At 40.7% G+C, this 20,832-nt stretch overlaps 1 protein-coding gene across 1 annotated transcript in view; it reads left to right on the plus strand.

The window, feature by feature from the left end:
- The window catches only part of LOC144592394 (A disintegrin and metalloproteinase with thrombospondin motifs 19-like), a 308,520-nt gene that overhangs the window by 162,098 nt on the left and 125,590 nt on the right, over window positions 1-20,832 (plus strand). The window contains exons 10-11 of the mRNA XM_078396960.1: window positions 4,273-4,423; window positions 19,632-19,733. Coding sequence (XP_078253086.1) covers window positions 4,273-4,423; window positions 19,632-19,733 — 253 coding nt within the window. The remainder of the gene's footprint in view (window positions 1-4,272; window positions 4,424-19,631; window positions 19,734-20,832) is intronic.

Raw genomic sequence — 20,832 nt, forward strand, 5'->3', positions numbered from 1 at the left:
TCCACTCCCCCCTGAAACAGTCTCCCACCTTCGCTCGACCTGGACCCTTGGCGTGACAGCCTCACAATAGGTCCTGTCGAGGAAACTCTCGCATTCTCGGATGGCCCTGAGGTCATCCAACTGCCTCTGCAACTCCACCACACGTCCCTTCAGGAGCTGCACCTGGACACAGTTCTTGCAGGTGTAGCTCCCAGAAGCTCCAGCGACGTCCCTGTCTTCCCACATCCTGCAGGAAACACACCGCACCAACTTTTCCGCCATCACCTTGTGCCTATAACCAGCTCTGGCTTAAAACAATCGTATCCTCCTCACCTCAGCCTCCTCGCCGAAGACTCGCACTTTTCTCACTGGGCACTTCCCTCACTGGGCTGCACCTGAACAGGGCTGCACCCTTTTGCAAGTCCCAGTATAACCAAGTAGATATCCGTTATGAGTGTTCAGACTTTTGCTCTTTACTATCATTATTGCTAATTTAACAGAAAACTCTGAAGAAAGCATGACCCATTTGGATCAGAATGTTTCTTTATCAACTAAGCAGCGTTGCTTGCTTGAGACTACATAGTTGAAGAAGATAGTCCATGACTCTAAAAGACTGGTGCAATGGCACTTCATGGGCCTGTAGGGAAATGAATTGGCTATTATGATGCTTGACCAGAACCTAAAACACATTAGACCCAATAACCTTACTTTTTAGTGTAGATTTCAAAATCTACAGTACTGGAGAAAAGACATAGAAACAATATGCACAGGGCTATAATCCCTGCTGGATAAGTAAAAAAGTTTATGGAAAGTTTAAGATGCTGGCTCGAAGGGCCAAATGGCCTCCTCCTCCACCTATTTTCTATGTTTCTATGAAAAGTATTGTTTTAAATCAGCAAACAGCCTAATTAAGGTCAACTGACTTATGCATAGTTTGTGGAGTATAAAGATGAAACATCCTTCATCCACTAAAGCTGCTGATCAAAATTGGTAGACCATTAACATTAATTATAGTCCAGTGCAGATGTTTCTATTCCTTGTTTTTTTTTTTGTCATGTTAAAACATTGTGTTTCTGTTAAATAAAGATCAGAGATATGTGGATAAAATTGTCTTCAAAATAAAAATTATGTTCCGAAACCTTTGGCAAGTAAACTTTAATGATTTGATTAATAGTTGGCAGCTTGAAAAGTAGCTGCACTGTTACAAGTGTCTGTGTTTAATTCAACTGATAAGTGCCAATTTAGTTAAGTTGCAGACTAGGGCAATATAGGGAGTTGGGGGAAAAAATATATATATGTGTGTGTAGAAAGGAACTGCAGATGCTGGTTAAAACCAGAGATAGACACAAAGTAACTCAGGGGTCAGATACCACCTCTGGAGAAAATGAATGGGTGACGTTTTGGGTCAGGTCGGGTCTGAAGAAGGGTTCTGACCCAAAACATCACCCATCCTTTTTCTCTGGAAGTGCTGCCTGACCGCTGAGTTACTCCAGTGCTTTGTGTCTATCTCTTGAATATATATAGGTATATATAAATATGTGTCCAATAATATGTTTGAAATACCTTCAGGTTGAATTAGAAAACCAAATTATATCGAATAAAACTAAAATGAATGTTTTGCATCATTCAATCTTTTATTATTTTAAAGAGCTGATAATAGGAAAACATATGAGTCAGTGTTTGAGAACACCACTTTGATGACCCTACAAGATCTGCTGCCTCATAGCAGCACTGATTTGGTTCCAGTGCTGTCTGTGTGTAGGTTACAGGTGACTGTGTGGGTTTCCTCTGGATGCTCTAGTTTCCTCCGACATCCAAAGATATGCAGGTTAGTAGGTTAATTAGCCACTGCAAATTACTGTTAGTATATGGGTGAGTGATTTAGCCTGGGAGGACTTGATGGAAATGTGGGAAGAGTCGGACACAGACAAAAGTATCGGGGAATGTGAGCCATAAACTCAAAAAGTCAAAATGGCCTCCTACCATGTTGTAAAAATATATGGGAAATAAGTTTGTGAGGTTCCTCACAGTTAAATTTCACTTAAATGATATTTCAAACTGTTTTAATAGTCTATGCCAGATCAACCATGAAGCCAGGCAGAAGACCTAATACTGATTAAAAGTGGTGTGTGGTCTAATTAAACTTTGCATTACATAAATAACTCAATGGTCTGTAAAAAGTCAATTTTGTACTTTAGGCCATTCAGACTCGGAAGATTAGTCATAAAAATAGCAGACGGCTAACTGACAGCCCATTATAATGTGGTTGTGGGTCGAGCATTGGTATGTGAAAAGAAACATTAGATTAATTGACTCATCCATCGACTTAATGGAAGACTTCATCAGTCAATTCATTTAGTTTAGAATTAAAAAGGGGCCCTAGTAAATTTTAAATGGTGATGTATTATGTCTTTGTTATGTAATATATTTCTATAAATGTTCTTCAATCAGACAGGAATCAAAAATTGAATTTGGCGGTGAGATTCCCACTCACAATTTTGTTATAACAATGTTTAAAGGATTTAAAAAAACGTCATCTAAACTTCTGTCATGCTCAAGAGTTACAAGTTGAGTTAGAAGTTCACACACAAGGAGATAGAAATTACTGATGAAATAATGGTGAGGCTAGTGGCATTCACAGTTATTACCGCTGGCAGCATGGTGGTGCAGCGGTAGAGTTGCTGCCTTACAGCGCCAGAGTCCCTGATTTGATCCCGACTCTGCGTGCTGTCTGTACGAAGTTTGTACATTCTCCCCGTGACCTGCATGGGTTTTCTCTGGGATCTCCGGTTTCCTCCCACACGCCAAAGACATACAGGTTTGTTGGGTGATTGGCTTGGTATAAATGTAACTTTCCCTGGTGTGAATAGGATAGTGTAAGTGTGTGGGAGTCGCTGGTCAGCATGGACTCGGTGGGCCGAAGGGCCTGTTTCCACGCTGTATCTCTAAAGCTAAATTAAGTCGTCATCTGGTGAGGTATACTGTGAATATCCAAATGCTGTTGTCCAGTTTGTCCCTCTCTGCATAAAGCTCACAGAAAAGTATTTCATTCGTCTGCATCATGGTTAACGTGCATTGAATGTAATGACATCTTTATATTTGGACATTTATAATGTACTCAACTCCCAGTGATATTTAAAGGTAAAAAATAATTGGGTTAATGCTCTTTTAACAACTTGAAAATACTAATAACTTGCAACTAATTTCTCTGATATAAAAAGTATTAATTGCTTCAGGTTTCATTTTATCAGCCAGATTTTTTAAGGCATTACATTTTAGATTTTTTGTTCTCGCTTCTTCACTCTTCCAGACTTAATTTCCCTTCCTTCAGTTATTTTTCTGTATCTGCTTTAACATTGCTGTTAGGCACATTAATTTTCCTCTTTGTCAATCCTATAGCTGTATATTTCTAATTTCCGAACAAACAGCAGATTGCTCGCTTTATTCGTTTGGCATTGCCACTTGTGAATTCAAACTTGTGAGAAAACAAGTTTTGAGGTGAAAAGCACCATTAGACAAGTTATCTAATGGTAGATGCAATCAGATGTAACAATATGGTAACACCTGGTCCAATTTTTTCTTACATTCTTCGATGGGACATGATTGTTAACAGCAATTCTTATCACATGACCCCTGTGAACGTGATATGAGCTGCTGCCTTAAACAACTGTGGGCCATGAGTTGAAGTTAAACTGTGGATAAAACAGTGCTGTTGGATAATGGAGTTCACTCAATATGGCAGTGAAAGATCTTTCTCAGCGGTTTAAAAAACTTGATGAGATGCGGTATTTCACTGCAATTTCACTGCAAAGTGTTTTTGTACTGAGTAACAACCTTTTGTGCCTTATTAGTGATGCAAGAAAAACTATAAATGCATGTGTCACCACAAAGGTACAAAAGGCGATAACAAATATACTATAGGTGAAAACCAGTTCTGGAGCAAAATGTACGTAAAACTAACAGTGGGTTAAATTCGTGACAAAGATATCTTTTTTTCATAAGTACAATGGATTATGATCTCGGGGAATTTTGGTCTGTGTAAAACCGTTATAGAGTCAGTTTTCCGAAACAAGCTCCCTTCATGTCAGCTGCCCAATAGGAGCCCAGGACAGGTGAATTTATGTCTACATTACTTTCATATGTAAGATGCTGTTTAAGCCAAGAGTTATAAAATTGTGGAGTTTAGCCACATCACTATTGCTACAAATTTCCTTCTTATTTCAAAACAACTGAAACATGATAAAATGCACAGCATCTTTTTGTTATAACTTATGAATTTACATGTATTGGCAGGTCAAAAGTCAGTAATTGTTTACTGCACACAGATCCTCAGAGCCTCAACTCAGTGATGCTGTCATCCAAGTTGCCAGGGATGATCTACACAGCAGATGAACAGTGTCAGATTCTGTTTGGTCCCACAGCTACTTTCTGCAAGGAGATGCAGGTAACTTTTCTTTTGTTTTACAGGAACAAGTCCTGTTATATATCTGTCATATTCTGATATATATCTGTCACATTCTGATATATCTGTCACATTCTGATATATTCACATAATCAAGAATTCTTTAAGTTCCTGAGTGCATTAAAATAATGTTTAGTTCAGTTCTGCGTTTTATGGGGATGGGTGTGATGTGGGCACCAAGTGTGTTCCAACAAAGCAACTAATGAGCAGCGCACATTTGTGCCGGAGTTCCTGCTGGACACATATTGGTTAAGGTGCTGCCGCATATGCAATGAAAAAGAGCTGGTGGCATTTTACAGAAATGTCTGATCATGATATCAATCAGTATGCAATGCCGCTTTCATGGCAGATCATGCAGATATTTAAAAATAACAGCTGAGTGTAGTGGCGCATCGCCAGAGACCCAGGTCTGCAGAGTTTGTGCGTTCTCCCTGTGAACGAGTGGGTTTTCTCCGGGAGCTCCGGTTCCTCCCACATTCCAAAGACGCACAGATTTGTATTTATTGGCCTCTGTAAATTGTCCCTCGTGTGGAGGATGCAAAAGTAGGATAACATAGAATAGTGTGCGGGTGATTCATGGTTGGCGTGGACCCAGTGGGCCAAATGCCCTGTTTCCATGTAGTATCTCTAAAACTAAAACAAAAAAATGATAGGTTGAGCATGGGGGAAGACATGCAATTAGTGTTATTTATGCAACTATCAACTGCTTTCAGATTATTTGCTGGTTGACTTAAATTGGCCAGAAATCTTAGATTTTAGGTTTAGATTTAGAGATAAAGCGCAGAAACAGGCCCTTCGGCCCACCGGGTACGCGCCGCCCAGCGATCCACGCACACTAACACTATCCTACACCCACTAGGGATAACTTTTACATTTGCCCAGCCAATTAACCTACATACCTGTACATCTTTGGAGTGTGGGAGGGAACCGAAGATCTCGGAGAAAACCCACGCAGATCACGGGGAGAACGTACAAACTCCATAGTCTGGATCGAACCTGAGTCTCCGGCGCTGCATTCGCTGTAAGGCAGCAACTCTACAGCTGCGCCACCGTGCCGCCTAATCTTAAGATTCTTGATCCTTGATTTTTTTAAAGTTGCTGAATTCTATATCGATTCAGTGCTTATTGACATCAGGGCTTGTGTAGAAATAATTTTCTCCCATATACACTTGTTGGTTTTCTGTTTGGAGTGTTCAGTGACAAAGAGTAGGTGCACCTGGTGGGACAGCAGTAAAAGGGGGAGGAGGGGAAAAGGGCTCAGTAGGATGTTAATCCATCCAGAGCGTTCACAGCACCTTGGTGTGGAACAGAGTACGCATTATGTCTCGATTAAAACCTGCCACGGTTTCAACCTCAGCAGAAAAGGGACCTTATTACTGGCATGGTCATAGAGCCATGGACATTTATCCATTCAGTTCCTTCAAGATGGGATCTGACGATAATGGAACATATTGGAATATAGTTTGGAGTCAACTATTTCATAGAGTCATACAGCATGGAAACAGGTCCTTCAGCCCAATTTGCTGATCTCATAACCTTAATTCTGTCTTGTTTTTAAGCTTTGTGACAATTGCAAATTTCCATTTGATGAAGGGTGGCATTGATTGGTGAATATCTTTCTGTGGTTGCTGCGTGCCAGTTCTGAGATGCACTGCAGGCAAAATAAATCCTTTCACCATAGGCTGTGATCACATACAACTTAGTCCAAGTTCCCCCGCAGTGCTCCGAAAGGAATGTCATATGGACAATTACATCATCCTTTGCGGGAGACTCGTATCCAGAGGTGCCCAGATAAATTTCTGTTCAAGATGCAATGACCTAGAAATGGCCATTGTAGTGTTTTACTCAAGGGAGAGAAAAAGTGATTATTTAGTGTAATCTTTGAATTCTGTATCGGAACCAAATCTTACGATGACAGCACAAACTGTAGAAAATGCATTGTTTTGAATAGACTTGTTCTCTGGGGATAAGGCTTTGAGATGAAGAATGAATGTTTATACAAGCTGTCTTGTTTTTACCCAGCAACATTGAAGTGTGAATTATTTTATTAATAGTTTGAGTGTGCGATTGAGTGTGTTTGCAGATGACACTAAAATAAGTGGTGTGGTAGATTCTGAAAATGGTTATCAAGAATTACAGTTGGATCTTGATCAGCTGGACAAATGGGCTGAGGAATGGCAAATAGAATTAAATTCAGATAAGTGTGAGGTGTTGCGTTTTGGGAAGTCGAACCAGGGTAGGACCTTCACAGTGAATGGTAGGGGCCTGGGGAGTGTTGTAGAGCAGAAGGATTGGGAATACTAGTGCATAGTTCCCTGAAAGTGGCGTCACAGGTCGACCAGGTGATGAAGAAGGCTTTTGGCAAGCTGGCCTTCATCAGTCAGGGAATTGAGGATAGAAGGTGTGATGTTATGTTTCAGTTGTACCAGACGTTGATGAGGCTGCACTTGGAGTATTCTGTTAAATTATGGTCTTCCTGCAATGGGAACAATGCCATCAATTGGAAAGGGTGCAGAGAAGATTTATTTGGATGTTGCTAGGACTTGAGGGCCTGGTCTATAGGGAGAGATTGGGCAGGCTAGACTTTATTCCTTGGAGTGCAGGAGAGTGCAGGGATCTAAAAGAGGGGAATGGATAGGTGAATGCAGTCTTTTTTCCCAGGGTCGTGGGAATCAAGAACTAGAGGGTTTAAGGTTAAAGTGAGAGGAGAAAGATTGAAAAGGAACTGGAGGGGCAACCTTTTCAATGCAGAAGGTGATGGATATATGGAAGGAACTGCCAGAGGAGATGGTTGAGGCAATCACAATAACAAAATTTAAAAGACATTTGGACAGGAAATGTTTAGATACGGGCCAAACACTTGAAAATGGGACTAACTTAGATGGAGCATTGTGGATGATCTGGAATTAAGGTACCGTATCCATCTGTTTTGACTCTATGACTATAGAAATATTTGTTTGTCTATTTCTGGTGACCTTCAGAAAATGGACTTTGTTGAAATGTTTATGAGGTCTAAATCTTTTTGTTTTGTTTTCATAAGATAATAAGAAATAGGAACAGAAGTAGGCCATCTGGGCTCCTCTGCCATTCAATCGTGGCTGGTCTATTTTTCCCTCTCAACCTCATTCTCCTGCCTTCTCTCCGTAACCTTTGACACTCTTACTGATCAACAAGCCATCAATCTCTACTTTAAAAGTACCCAATGATGTCCTCCAGAGTGGCATGTGGTAATAAATTTCACAGATTCACACCCTCTGGCTAAAGAAATTCCTCCTCATTTCCATTCTAAAGGTACGTTCTTTTATTCTGAGGCTGTGCCCTTTGGTTCGAGACTCTCCACCTACTGGAAACTTCCTCCACATGTCCACTTTATCTAGACCTTTCATTAATCGGTAGGTTTCAATGAGATCCCCCTTCATCCTTCCAAACTCCAGTGAGTACAGACACAGAACCTTCAAATATTCCTCATATGTTAACCCAATGATCTCCGAGATCATTCTTGTAAACCTCCTCTGGACCCTCACCACTTGCTAAGCACTCAGTGATCCTGTCAAGCTCCCAGACTCCAACTAGTCCCACATCAATCTGGTTTCATTGGTACGTGGGAGGTCATGTCACTGACCAGCATCAAATCCACATCCCACAAAAAGCTGGATTTCAACTTTACAGGCAATACCTTCATTCCATTTATTGTTAATGAAATTTGCAATATAATGTACAGGGTTAAAAAAAGACAAAAGTCTTGCAAGGTAAATTAATTGAACTCTTCCAAACGAAAAAATATTTATGATATCACATAATAGATTTAGGAATCAGAACGTTAGTCCAGTTATGAAAGATGACAACAACTGCCTCCTTCAAGACTATAGAACATATTAAATATATATTTTCTATACATTGTGACAGATTTAAAATCCCTCCAGGACATTAGTGAAAATTAATCCTACAAACAATCTCAAAGTCAACTCAGTGGTGCTGTTGGGTAGAGAGTTAACACATTATTTCTGCCAAAATTAATCGATTGGTATTCATGTGTCGGAGAGAACTGCAGATGCTAGTTTAAATCGAAGATAGACGCAAAATGCTGGAGTAACTTAGCGGGACAGGCAGCATCTCTGGAGAGAAGGAATGGGTGAAGTTTCGGATCGAGACCCTTTTTCAGACTGATGTCAAGGGAGTGGGCAGGACAGAGATAGAATGTAGTCGGAGACAGTAAGACTGGTGGGAGAACTGGGAAGGGGGAGGGGATGGAGAGAGAGGGAAAGCAAGGGCTATTTGAAGTTAGAGAAGTCAATGTTCATACCGCTGGGGATGTAAGCTACCCAAGCGAAATACCCAAGCGGAGGTGTTCAGCGAAATGATCGCTAAGTCTGCGCTTGGTCTCGCCAGGCTCAGCAATCGTTTCGCGGAACACCTCCTCTCAGTTCGCCTTAACCTACCTGATCTCCCGGTTGCTCAGCACTTTAACTTCCTCTCCCATTCCCAGTCTGACCTTTTTGTCCTGGGCCTCCTGCATTGTCAGAGTGAGGCCCAGCGCTAATTGAAGGAACAGCACCTCATATTTCGCTTGGGTAACTTACACCTCAGCAGTATGAACATTAACTGCTTTAACTTCAAATAGCTCTTGCTTTCCCTCTATCTCCATCCCTTTCCCCCTTTCCCACCAGTCTTACTGTCTCTGACTCCATTCTATCTCTGTCCTGCCCACTCCCCTGACATCAGTCTGAACAAGGGTCTCGACCCGAAACGTCACCCATTCCTTCTTTCCAGAGATGCTGCCTGTCCCGCTGAGTTACTCCAGCATTTTGTGTCTATCTTCGATTGGTATTCATAGTTGGTATTAAGCACTGAGGTGGGCTTTTTGCCACATAGCATCTGTAGAAAGATATGTCATTTGTTTCTAAGTTTCCAATCATATACCAATTCTTGGAGTGTAGTTTCCCCCTTCCCTTGCAGCCCACTTAATCTTGAAAGTCCCAAACTGAGCCAGCGACCCTATTTGGCCCCAGTGTCTCACTCAGCCAGAAGCCTCCCACCATGCAGTGGTCCAGATAAGTTGGAAAATCTCAGTGGAGCTAGCTTAGTGGTAGCTGACTCAGAGACCAGGAGATCCCAGCTTCTGGGGGTATGACAAAGGAACAGCAAGCCTTGTATGTATACATACTTGGCTAATAAAATTTATTCAATTCAATTCAAGCAGGTGGTCACAAAGCTAGTGTTTTCACAAAGGTTGCACGGCTCTGTTGAGCTGAAACATATAAGTCAAAATGCAGGGAGGAATGGCAGCTAGATTCATGGAGTAATACAGCAGGGAAACAAGTACTCCAATCAAAAACTCTTACATCCCAACAAAAATGCCCCATCTAAGCTATTTCCATTTACCCACCTTTGACCCATCTCTCTCTCAAACTTTCCTCTCCATGTACCTGTCCAAATGACATTTACATGCTGTTATTGTATCTTTCTCAATTACATCCTGTGGTAATTCATTCCATATATCCACCATGCACTGTGTGAAAAAGTTGTCCCTCAGCTTCCTAGGGGGTATGGTGAGAAGGCAGGAACAGGGTACTGATTGAGAATGATCAGCCATGATCACATTGAATGGCGGTGCTGGCTCGAAGGGCCAAATGGCCTACTCCTGCACCTATTGTCTATTGTCTATCAAATCTTTAGCCTCTCATCTTAAACTATGTTCTCTAATTCTTGATTACCCTACCACAGGCATTAACCCAGTCTATTCCCCTCATGATTTTATATACTTCTGTGAGATCTCCCCTCATCTGTCCGCATTCAAAGGAATAAAATCCTAGCGTGCGTAAACTCTCTCTATATATTTCGGCCCTCAAGCACTAAGTTATTGCAGTAATTCTCAATACTCAATCTCATTCCAATCCTGCATGTGTACATTGTATATTCAAACCCACTCTAAAACTTCTCATTTAGTTACTATTTTAACTTTTTTTAAAAATAATTATGTGATTGAGCAATTAAATGAAAACTACTTAATGGCATCTAACAATGGAGATATGTTAGTTCTTTTATCTCCGAAGTGGATTGCTTTCAGCATGTTTCAACAAAATTATATTTGGTCCATTACACTAAATTACATGTCAAATACCTTTAAAAATGTTGCTAATCTCTTTTGATTTTACCAAACCATTAAGTACCTAATTTTCATGAAAGTACCCTGTATTGCACACTAACTGTTGAAATTGTATTGCACTAATTCCTGGAACTGCACATTGAAGTACTCTTTCCTTTACTACTAAACGAAGTCAAGGGAGCTGAGCTAACTTTACAAATGCATGAATGAAGTAATCCGGTTTTGACTAAACTTGAACGCATGGAGTCTGAGTGGAATCGACAGACATTGCCCCGCTTATTTCAGTGCGATCATTGTGGGGCTTTTGTTTCTGATCGTTCAACTGTGACTTGAATGTACTAAAAGTCTTTGTAAGCTGGATGTATGAACCCTGTGCCATAAGCAAACCAATAAATATCATGATGGGAGATGTTTCCACCCTTTTCAAAAAAACATTTTGAAAGATATTTTCTGTCTAAGATTCGCTATTTTTTACAGTCACTAACATTAAAGTCCATGACACGTCGCCTCTGTAACTTGAACCAGCTTATGCTGGAAAAGCCTGATAAGAGGTCATGTCTAATCAGGGGTCAAAATCCTCGTGGTGGTCTGTTGGCAGCAGGGCCTCTGCCTGCCCCAAATGTAGCTGTTCACACAGGAGGGGGATGAGGTTACAATAGGAATTCCATATATTGTGAGATCTTGTGACTTTGCTGCTGGAAAGGAACAAGGAAAACATTGATGCCCTAGCCCTGGCGCACTGGCCATTACAGTTTAGTTTAGTTTAGAGATACAGCATAGATGCAGGCCCTTTGGCCCACCTAGTCCACACCGACCAGCGATCCCGCACATTAACACTATCCTGCACACACAATTTTACATTTATACCAAGCCAATTAACCTACAAACCTGTACGTCTTTGGAATGTGGAAGGAAACCGGAGCACCCGGAGAAAACCCACACAGTCACAGGGAAAATGTACAAACTCCATACAGACAGCACCTGTAGTCAGGATCAAACCCGGGTCTCTGGCGCTATAAGGCAGCAACTCTACTGCTGCACCACCATGCCGCCCAATTATGGTTGTGAGTCTTAGTTGAGTCCGAGACTTGAACAGAATTTCTTTCTAATTTTTTTAAGATGTCATTCCAACCCACGATCCATGCAGCCACATATACCATACAGTATTAGTGACTAATATTTTACTGGGTTAAAAAATGTGACATAACTACGTCTCTTCCCCCCCCCCCCCCCCGACATATAGATCCTAAAAAGAGCACTGGTGGATGAAAATTATCTGACTTTCATCCAGACCAGCAGGGGGGCAACAACAACCCCAAAAACCATTTCTATAGGACATAAAGTACTGGAGTGACTCAGCAAGTCAGCAGCATCTCTGGAGAACATGGATAGGTGACGTTTCGGGTCAAGACCCAGTCTGATGAAAGGTCTCCATCTGAAACATCACCTATCCATGTTTGCCAGAAATGCTGCCTGACCTGCTGAGTTACTCCAGCACTATGTGTTCTTTAGTGTATTAACCAGCATCTGTACTTCCTTGTTTCAACATCTCTATCGCACTTTCACAAACCCAGGATGTCATGAAGGTCCTTACAGCCATTGAGTACCGTGAAAAGGTACTCACTGTTGCAATGCAGGAAATTTACACTTCTGTGCTCTCACATCCACCTGGTCCATCCCTTTGCTTTCTGGAACTTTCTGTCTCTATCTCAGGAGATAGACGAGCCACTATCATCTTTTACCAGCCTTCAACATCCTACAGCTACCCATACATCTGTGTCAGTCTTCTGGACAATTTAGGAAAAAAATAGGTCTCTGGACAGCACCATCTATCTTACTATGTAAGAAAGAACTGCAGATGCTGTTTTAAATCAAAGGTAGACAAAAAATGCTGGAGTAACTCTGTGGGACAGGCAGCATCTCTGAAGAGAAGGAATGGGTGATGTTTCGGGTCGAGACCATTCTTCAGACTGAAGAAGGATCTCGATCCGAAACGTCACCCATTCCTTCTCTCCAGAGTTGCTGCCTGTCCCTCGGAGTTACTCGAGCATTTTGTGTCTACCATCTATCTAATCTTGCATTAGTGCTCGATCACCTTGACAATATGAACACCAATGTCTGGATGCTGTTCGTGGGCTACAGGTCAGCCTTCAACACCACAGCACCTTCAACACCACAGTAACCAACACCACAGTAACCAAGGTTGGACGGAGCCTGTGGCTGGGGCCGGGGTCGCCACCACAGAGGCATCTGGAGAGGCCGACCGACAGACAAGATCGGACACGTGGGAGTGAGGACACTGCCGCCGGGGGAAGGAACAAATGAGGACTCGGCATGGGGGGACTGCTGAGGGAGGGGGGGGGATAGCAATGGAGGACCCTGTCTTTCCAAATACATGTGAATCCTGTCTCTTAGAATCCTCTCCGGAAACTCGCCCACCACTGACGTCAGGCTCACTTGGCTGCAGTTCCCTTGATTGTCCTTTCAGCCCTTTTTAAAAAATGTTCAACATTTTTTACCCGGAATGGTAAAAAATAGAGTAAGAAATAAGACTGAGACTAGAGATGGATTCAGCAGAAAGCGGAGAGGGTGAAGGATTCAGAAGAATATTTGAAATCAAGAACTGTTGAAATATACGATTTTTCGATAGAAGGAGAAGGTGGAATTGCAACAAGGATAGCGTTGATATAGAACGAGTTAGTACTGTTATCGGGAGAGGTCAAGAGCATGTGTATGTGCCGATGCATAGCAATTGAATGAATGTAGAAAATGTGGAGCTGGAGGCAGTTGTTAAAGAAATGTGGCTGTGAAAATGAGTTTTGATCAACACCTTAATGAAGACAAGAAGGGGAATATAAACCATTGAGGTTGGAAAAGGGAGAAATAGAATCTCTTCAAGATAGACATTCCTGAAACAAAAATGGCATGGAATTGAATTGTAACTGGAGCAAAAGAAAGGGGTGCTGTATTAGTTTTAATCTTCTGTATCCAAGATGTGGCTTGCAAGTCCCTAAATCCAGTCCTTTGGTTATTAATGTCAGAAAGTATGAGATGGTTTCCTTCTGAAACTGCAGATTGCTTCCTTTTATACTTTTGGAACTTGTTCTGAATAAGATTAATCTAAGATGAATGATCATGTCGGTAACACATTTTTAAAAAAGACACTAATACTAGAATAACTCATCGGGTCAGGCAGCATCTCTGGAGGACATGGACAGTTGATGTTTTGGATTGTGGCTCTTCTTCAGACTGATTGTTAGGGGCAGAGCAAAGCCTGGCAAATGATTTTTAAAGGTATACTTGAAATTGCTCTTGCTGATTATAGTAGTTATTTTTATCTTTTACTGCATTCCCTGTCTGCTATATTAACAGAGATGTTAACCTCATGAAATCATAGAATGGTAATACCACCCACAGCGGCTTTTCATCTCTTTGAGTTGATGCCAGTTTTTTGCAAGAATTAATACTCGCATCCAAAATATAGACGGTGTAATGTCATGTAAAATTTTTGGCATGATACTTTTAAGCCTGAAGTAAAATCTGTACTTGGAATGCCAATTTTTTAAAATATTCATCGGTCACAAATATAAATACGAATTATTTTGATTTGTGCCATCTTTTAGATCCAGATCAAAAAAAAGAGATTAAAACTTTTTTTCTCTTTGGGCAGCACAGTGGCATAGTGGTAGAGCTACTGCCTTACAGCGCCAGAGACCCGGGATCGATCCTAACTAAGGGTGCTTGTCTGTATGCAGTTTTACATTCTCCCCGTGACCTGCATGGGATTTCACCAAGATCAGTTTCCCCCCCACACTCCAAAGACGTACAAGTTTGCAGGTTAATTGGCTTGGTATAAATATAAAATTGTCCCTAGTGTGTGTAGGGTAGTGTTAATGTACGGGGATCTCTGGTCTGTGCGGACTCAGTAGGCCGAAGAGCCAGTTTCCGCGCTGTATCTCTAAACTAAACTAAAATTAAACTCATTATGAACTTGGATTCTGAAATCCTGAGGAAATTCAAACATTTAGCATTTGGTCCGAGAAATATAAACGTGCAGAGCAAACCATAGTTTGTTCCAAAGAGTGGTGATGGTATGGAATGAACATTGTAAGGTTTAGTGAGTCTGCAATCATTATTTGGCCCCTTCACAAATCCAGGGGTGGATGTAGTAAATACTTGTTGAAAACATTACAGGACAAACATTATCGCAGTTATTAGATAAGTTTGTGCACAATTCCCAATACCTTAGTCTTGGCGGGAAAGCTTAGGTCTTTCTCATTGGGCCATTTTGTGAATTTAGAGATACATCGCGGAAACAGGCCCTTCAGCTCCATCGAGTCCACATTGACCAGCAATCATCCTGTACACTAACCTGCACACGCTATGGGACAATACCAAAGCAAATTAACCATATTGACCTGAAATTTCGTGCGACTACTGTTAATTTGCCAATTCCATTTTGTGAAATCATTTAGAAAGCCATTCCGATAATTACAATCATTTTTGATACAGCAAGGAATTGCTGTGAATTTGAGACATTAGCAGATTAAAAGAGGAGTAATTTTGCAATGTATACATTACTACATACCACCTTCATGTGTTCAATTGATGCACAAAAGGATAGTATTTAAATTCTCCAACAACACCAATGCAAAATTTATCAATGCAGGGAGGGCCCATAAATTAATCCAGTTTATCCTAGTTTCTTCAAAAATATGAGAGAAGTTAAGGACTTTTCATCACCTGTGGTACTTTAACTCAAAATCTCTTTATCCAAGGATTGACATTGTAGCAATAATTGAATGTACCTTCATTTTGCTACGAATTGGCAAGAACACTTTCTCCTCGATAACCATCAGCACAAGGGCATCTCAAGGCTGTGTACTCAGTCCGCTGGTCTACTCACTCTATACCCATCACTGTGTAGCCAGACACAGTTCCAACTCCATCTTTAAAGTCACTAACAACACCACAGTTGTTAGATGAATTACAGATAATGATGAGTCAGAGTCAGAGGGAGATCGATCGTCAGATTGAATGGTTGCAGAATAACAATCTTGATCTCAAGAACTGATTGTTGACTTTAGAAGGCGGAGGCTGTCTTCATCAGCGGGTTGGTGGTGAAGAGAGTCGAGAACTTCAAGTTCCTAGGTATAGAATCTCTGAAGATCTGTCCTAGACTCAGCACATTGATGCAATCATAAAGAAAGCCCATCAATGCCTCCACTTCCTTAGAAGATTGAGGAAATTTGGTTTGTCGACGAATACTCTCTTGACTTTCACCGGGTATGTGGTAGAAAGCACATTGACTAATTGTATCATGGCCTGGTTCAGCAACTTGAACGTCCATGAATGAAAGATGTTACAAATTGTGGTGAACACTGCCCTATCCACCATGGGTACCAACCTCCCCACCATTGATGGGATCTATAGGAAGTGCTGCCTCAAGAAGACAGCCTGGCCACACTCTCCTTTCATTCCCGCCATCGAGAAGAAGTCTGAAAACTGGGATGTTCAGGAACAGCTTCTTCCCATCAACCATCAGCTATTGAACACCACAAATTCCAACTAAACTTCGAACTATGAATTGTCGTAGTTGCACTAGGGGCTTTGTTTTGGTTTGCACTATATTGGGCTTTTTATTTATTGATTTTTTTCTTTGTTTATAATGTTATCTGTTGAGTACTGCTAACAAACTTGTTGTGCTGCTGCAAGTAAGAATTTCATTGTACTATTTCAGTACGTATGACAATTAAACACTCTTGACTTGACTATTGACCTCTGTGGAGCAGCACCTTTTGATTATCATACCACTGGAAACAATTGATCTGCTGGCATTGACATGTGATATCTCTGCCAACCACAGTGAGTGCACTGCCACCTAGCTTAAAACTCACAATTTGAAATGGTTTTGAACATGAAATTTGCAGTCACAAGGACCCATTATGGCAAGCAGTACAAATGCATTTACGGCAGTTAGATACAGTAAACCCATTGTTTTAATACGGACCTCTATACAACAGATTTTGGTTATAGGGTAAGGAGAGTGTCCCCACAGTAATCAGACGCCACTGTCTCTTTAAGAACACAGGCTGCTAGTTACACTGCGGAGATCATTGAAATTGACAAGCAATTGCTTCGATCGACACTTCTGTCATGATGCCCTATTGAACCATGTAACAAACAGCCTTTAGTACTTTTAGCTTGCAGTAACTAAAATAAATATTTAGCTTTTAAAAAGAACTTCCCTACACTCAGCTGGTTAGACAGGATTGTATCATTGGAAGGAGAAATGGAGGTGACATTTAAGGTCAATGTCCTTTCACCCAGAACTCCAGGCAGGCACTTGATCGCGGGACTATCGTTTAGCATGGGACAGAGTTTCTCACCCTGCTACATTGCCACCCCCCAATGCCCCAGACCTCCCATTCTGCTCTCAATGTGGGAATCAGCAGTAGGAGCAGTGGTTATTGCCGTTCCACAGCTGCACTGGACAAGGTAGTGCCAGGCGGCCTATTTGGGTTGCTGTGCTCCGTGTGGTGAGGGAGGTCCCGCTGGGCTCTCAGTGACGGGGCTCCAGGATTCTGATCCGGTGCCCGGGCAGAGATGTCAATGGAGGAAAAACTCTTACTCAGTTATAACGGACAATCATCAATAACAAACACCATTACCACACCTATGATCCGTTATAATGAGGGTTTACTGTACTAGCCATTTGGCCCAACTGGCCAAAGCATGCATTTATGCTCCACTTATCCGTTTGTGCCATACCAGTGTATTCAGTTTAACAGGTAAATGTGTACTCCACTATTTTCATGGCCAGTGTGCCACACAGGACTGCTTATAGTAATCTAGGTGTGCTCTAAATGGATCTGTGTACACCTCTAGATTAACTTCAGCCCTCTCATTCTGATCAACATTCGGTTATAATTTTTCATTATTTTCTGTGTCTACACAATATCATTGAACCTCTGCTGTTATGATCATTTGAAAATATTCAGTTCCATTCCTTTGGCTTTGATGATAAGATGGTAAACCATCATTTATGTCATTTATAAACGGTGTAAATACTTGTGGCCACAACACAGATTATTGGGGGATAATATTCACTATATCCTGCTGGTTAAACTATCAATTGAATCAAACCAAGAATGGCAAACTAAAGAAAAACTTAAGTTATTCAATCTATGGTTAGATCCAGATGCTATTGATTTAGGAACAAACACCCAGGTGATTGTTCAGGAGTTGACTGCTTCTTGCAATGTGTGCTAGTCATTAATAACTCTGCAACACATTTTTGCATTTTACTTAATGATATCTCTTTATAATAATCACCTGAGTGATTTAGTATAATTAACTAATAATTTGAGGATTTTGGATGCAGCTTAAAGGTACGGTACATCATTTATCACTATTCACTGCATGTTATTGCTTTTAGTAAGTACCTTGAAAGGATTTGGAGACTTTCTGGGACCTCAAAATGGAACTTGACCAACAGCCCACCCGTAATGTGTTTGAAGGAACTGCAGATGCTGGTTTAAGAAGGGTTTTGGCCCAAAACGTCACCCATTGCTTCTCTCCAGAGATGCTGCCTGCCCCGCTGAGTTACTCCAGCTTTTTGTGTCTATCGTTGAGTCCGCCACTAATGCCTAGTCCAAGAATCGGTGCATTTTCATTTATTCACTGAACCATCCTTTGCAGTTTTATCCAGTACATGATCCACCCTCAGGAAAAGTAGCTGCAAGAAACTCTTTGTGAAAAGTAGCTGCAAGAAACAGCTTTGTGAAAATTGCATCTAATCCAAAATTGAGTGATAAATCTGTGGGTATCTGGTTTAATAACACAAAGCAAGTCAAATTCTGACAATCATCATTTAGAATTAAGACTATATTCTAAAACTGGACTTTCAAAAAAGACATTTTATTAGAATACAACCCTTTAACTGAAGCAATACCCATAGTGTTTAAAATTGGTGGTATAAACATTTAATTAACTGTGTAATCTTGTACTGCATAATTGAAGAAAAATTGTGCTATTAAAAAAGAGAAATTAGGAAGAATGATAAAGTTCCTAAAAATAACTTTTTATAATTCCAGCAATAATTAAGTTCTAAAGCAATAGGAGGGTGCCACAGTGGCGAAACTGGTAGAGCTACTGCCTTATAGCGCCAAGAGGCCTGGGTTCGATCCTGACCTCGGTCACTGTCTGTGTGGAGTTTACATGTACTCTCTGTGACCGCGAGGGTTTCCTCTGTGAGCTCCGGTTTCCTCCTCCATCCCAAAGATGTACAGGTGTGTAGTTTAGTTCACCTCTGCAAATTGCTCCTAATGTGTAGGGAGTGGATAAGAAAGTGGGATAACATAGAACTTGTGTTGATGGTTGGTGTGGACACAATGGGCTGAAGGCTTGTAGTATGTTGCATCTGTATCTTTAAAATTAAAAAACAAAAATTAAATCTTCAGCGTCAGAAAGGTTATGCCTCTATTCTAAAGGTCACTAAACACTTGACTGTTCTATGATAATATTTACTGGTGAACATTTAATGATTTTAGTAATTTTATGGTGTGTCCATATCTTAATGCTTAATCTCCAAGTGAGATACTATCACGGCAAAACCTATGGACAGGGCAATTCAGATGGCAATTTACCATTCCTGCACTTAATTGTGCATGTGCAATGTTTGCTGTGAATTGCTGTGTGATTTACCCCTTTGTACTTCAAAACTTGCATTCAAATTAATTTTAAAATACTGAAATTGTTGGAAATACTCAGCTGGTCAGCCTGTATCTGTGGGAAGGAAAACACTCAATATTTCAGTTCAGAGACCCCTTGTTAGAACTCAAAATGGAAATGTTCTGACATCAGGTGACTGGATTCAAACATTGATTCTGTTTTCCTCCCTACATATGCAGCCTGGCCTGCTGAATATTTCCAACAATCTCAGTTCTTTTTTAGATTTCTAACAGCTGCAGGTTTTTCAGAATGTTAACCATATTATTTAGTTCTTCTCTAAAAATTATATATATTTTTAATGATTATCCCATAGTATGTCATCGTATTCTCTCTTTTTTTTCTTTGTTGCAGCATGTTATATGTACTGGACTATGGTGTAAATTAGAAGGTGAACAAGAGTGTAAAACCAAACTGGACCCACCACTAGATGGAACTGAGTGTGAGCGAGAAAAGGTAAGAATTCCAAACTCAGCATTTAAAGTTCATTTATGGTTTCATATCTTTCTTTGTGATACTTGAAAAACCTGCTCATTTCAAATGTTCTAAGTTGTATCCCAAGATCCCCTGTTCTGAAGAATGATAAAGAAGTTTAAAACCACAGATATTGGTGGATTATAATCAAGAGGGAAATCATGAAGACCGTACAATTTTTGACCCAGGATTGTTTTAAAAATTACTTTTTCAACAAAATCCCAGACATGAAATGTAAATAGAAAATGTTGAAAACTCTTTGGAAGATCAAGCAACACCCAAGCAAAGGAGATTAGTTTAACTTAGTATCATTTTTGGCATGGACAATCTGAGCCAAAGAGATTGTTCCTGAGCTGTACTGTCCTAAATTCAAAATTAATAATGCTAATATTTCAAATTAAAGACTCTTAGGTCGGGTTCTCTTTCTACAGATACTTCATTTCAGCATATTGGGTAGTGATATTGCAAATTCACAAACCTAAATATGACATTGTAAGAAATCAAATATTACCCTATCTCCATTGTAGTTTAGTTTAGAGAAATAATGCGGAAACAGATTTTTTGGACCACCGAGTTCATGCCAACCAGCGTTCCCCGCACATTAACACTATCCTACACACGCTAGGGACAATTTACATTTATACCAAGCCAATTAACCCACAAACCCATACGTCTTTGGAGTGTGGGAGGAAATTGAAGATCTTGGTGAAAACCCACACGGTCACAGGGAGAACATACAAACTCCGTACAGACAGCATCTGTAGTTAGGGTTGAAACCGCATCTCTGTCGCTGAAAGCACTGTAAGGCAGCAACTCTACCACAATGCCACCATGTCGCCCAGTCTTTAAGTGTCTTTTGCACCAGAGCATGATTAATTGGTATCCATTATCTGACTAATAAAATGCATGATGTCATTGATGTGCTAATTAAAGAGGAAATGCTCTTGACTTTGGTGCTTTCACACTATAGTCATTGAAATTTGTAGTTTTGTCAAATTTTCCTATCCCTTCCAAACCAATATTGATTATACCTTGAAGTCCTATTTTGCTTTGGCTACATTCAGTGTGCATTTTATCAAAT

The sequence above is a fragment of the Rhinoraja longicauda genome, chromosome 3, assembly GCF_053455715.1.
Source record: "Rhinoraja longicauda isolate Sanriku21f chromosome 3, sRhiLon1.1, whole genome shotgun sequence".
Classification (NCBI taxonomy): Eukaryota; Metazoa; Chordata; class Chondrichthyes; order Rajiformes; family Arhynchobatidae; genus Rhinoraja; species Rhinoraja longicauda.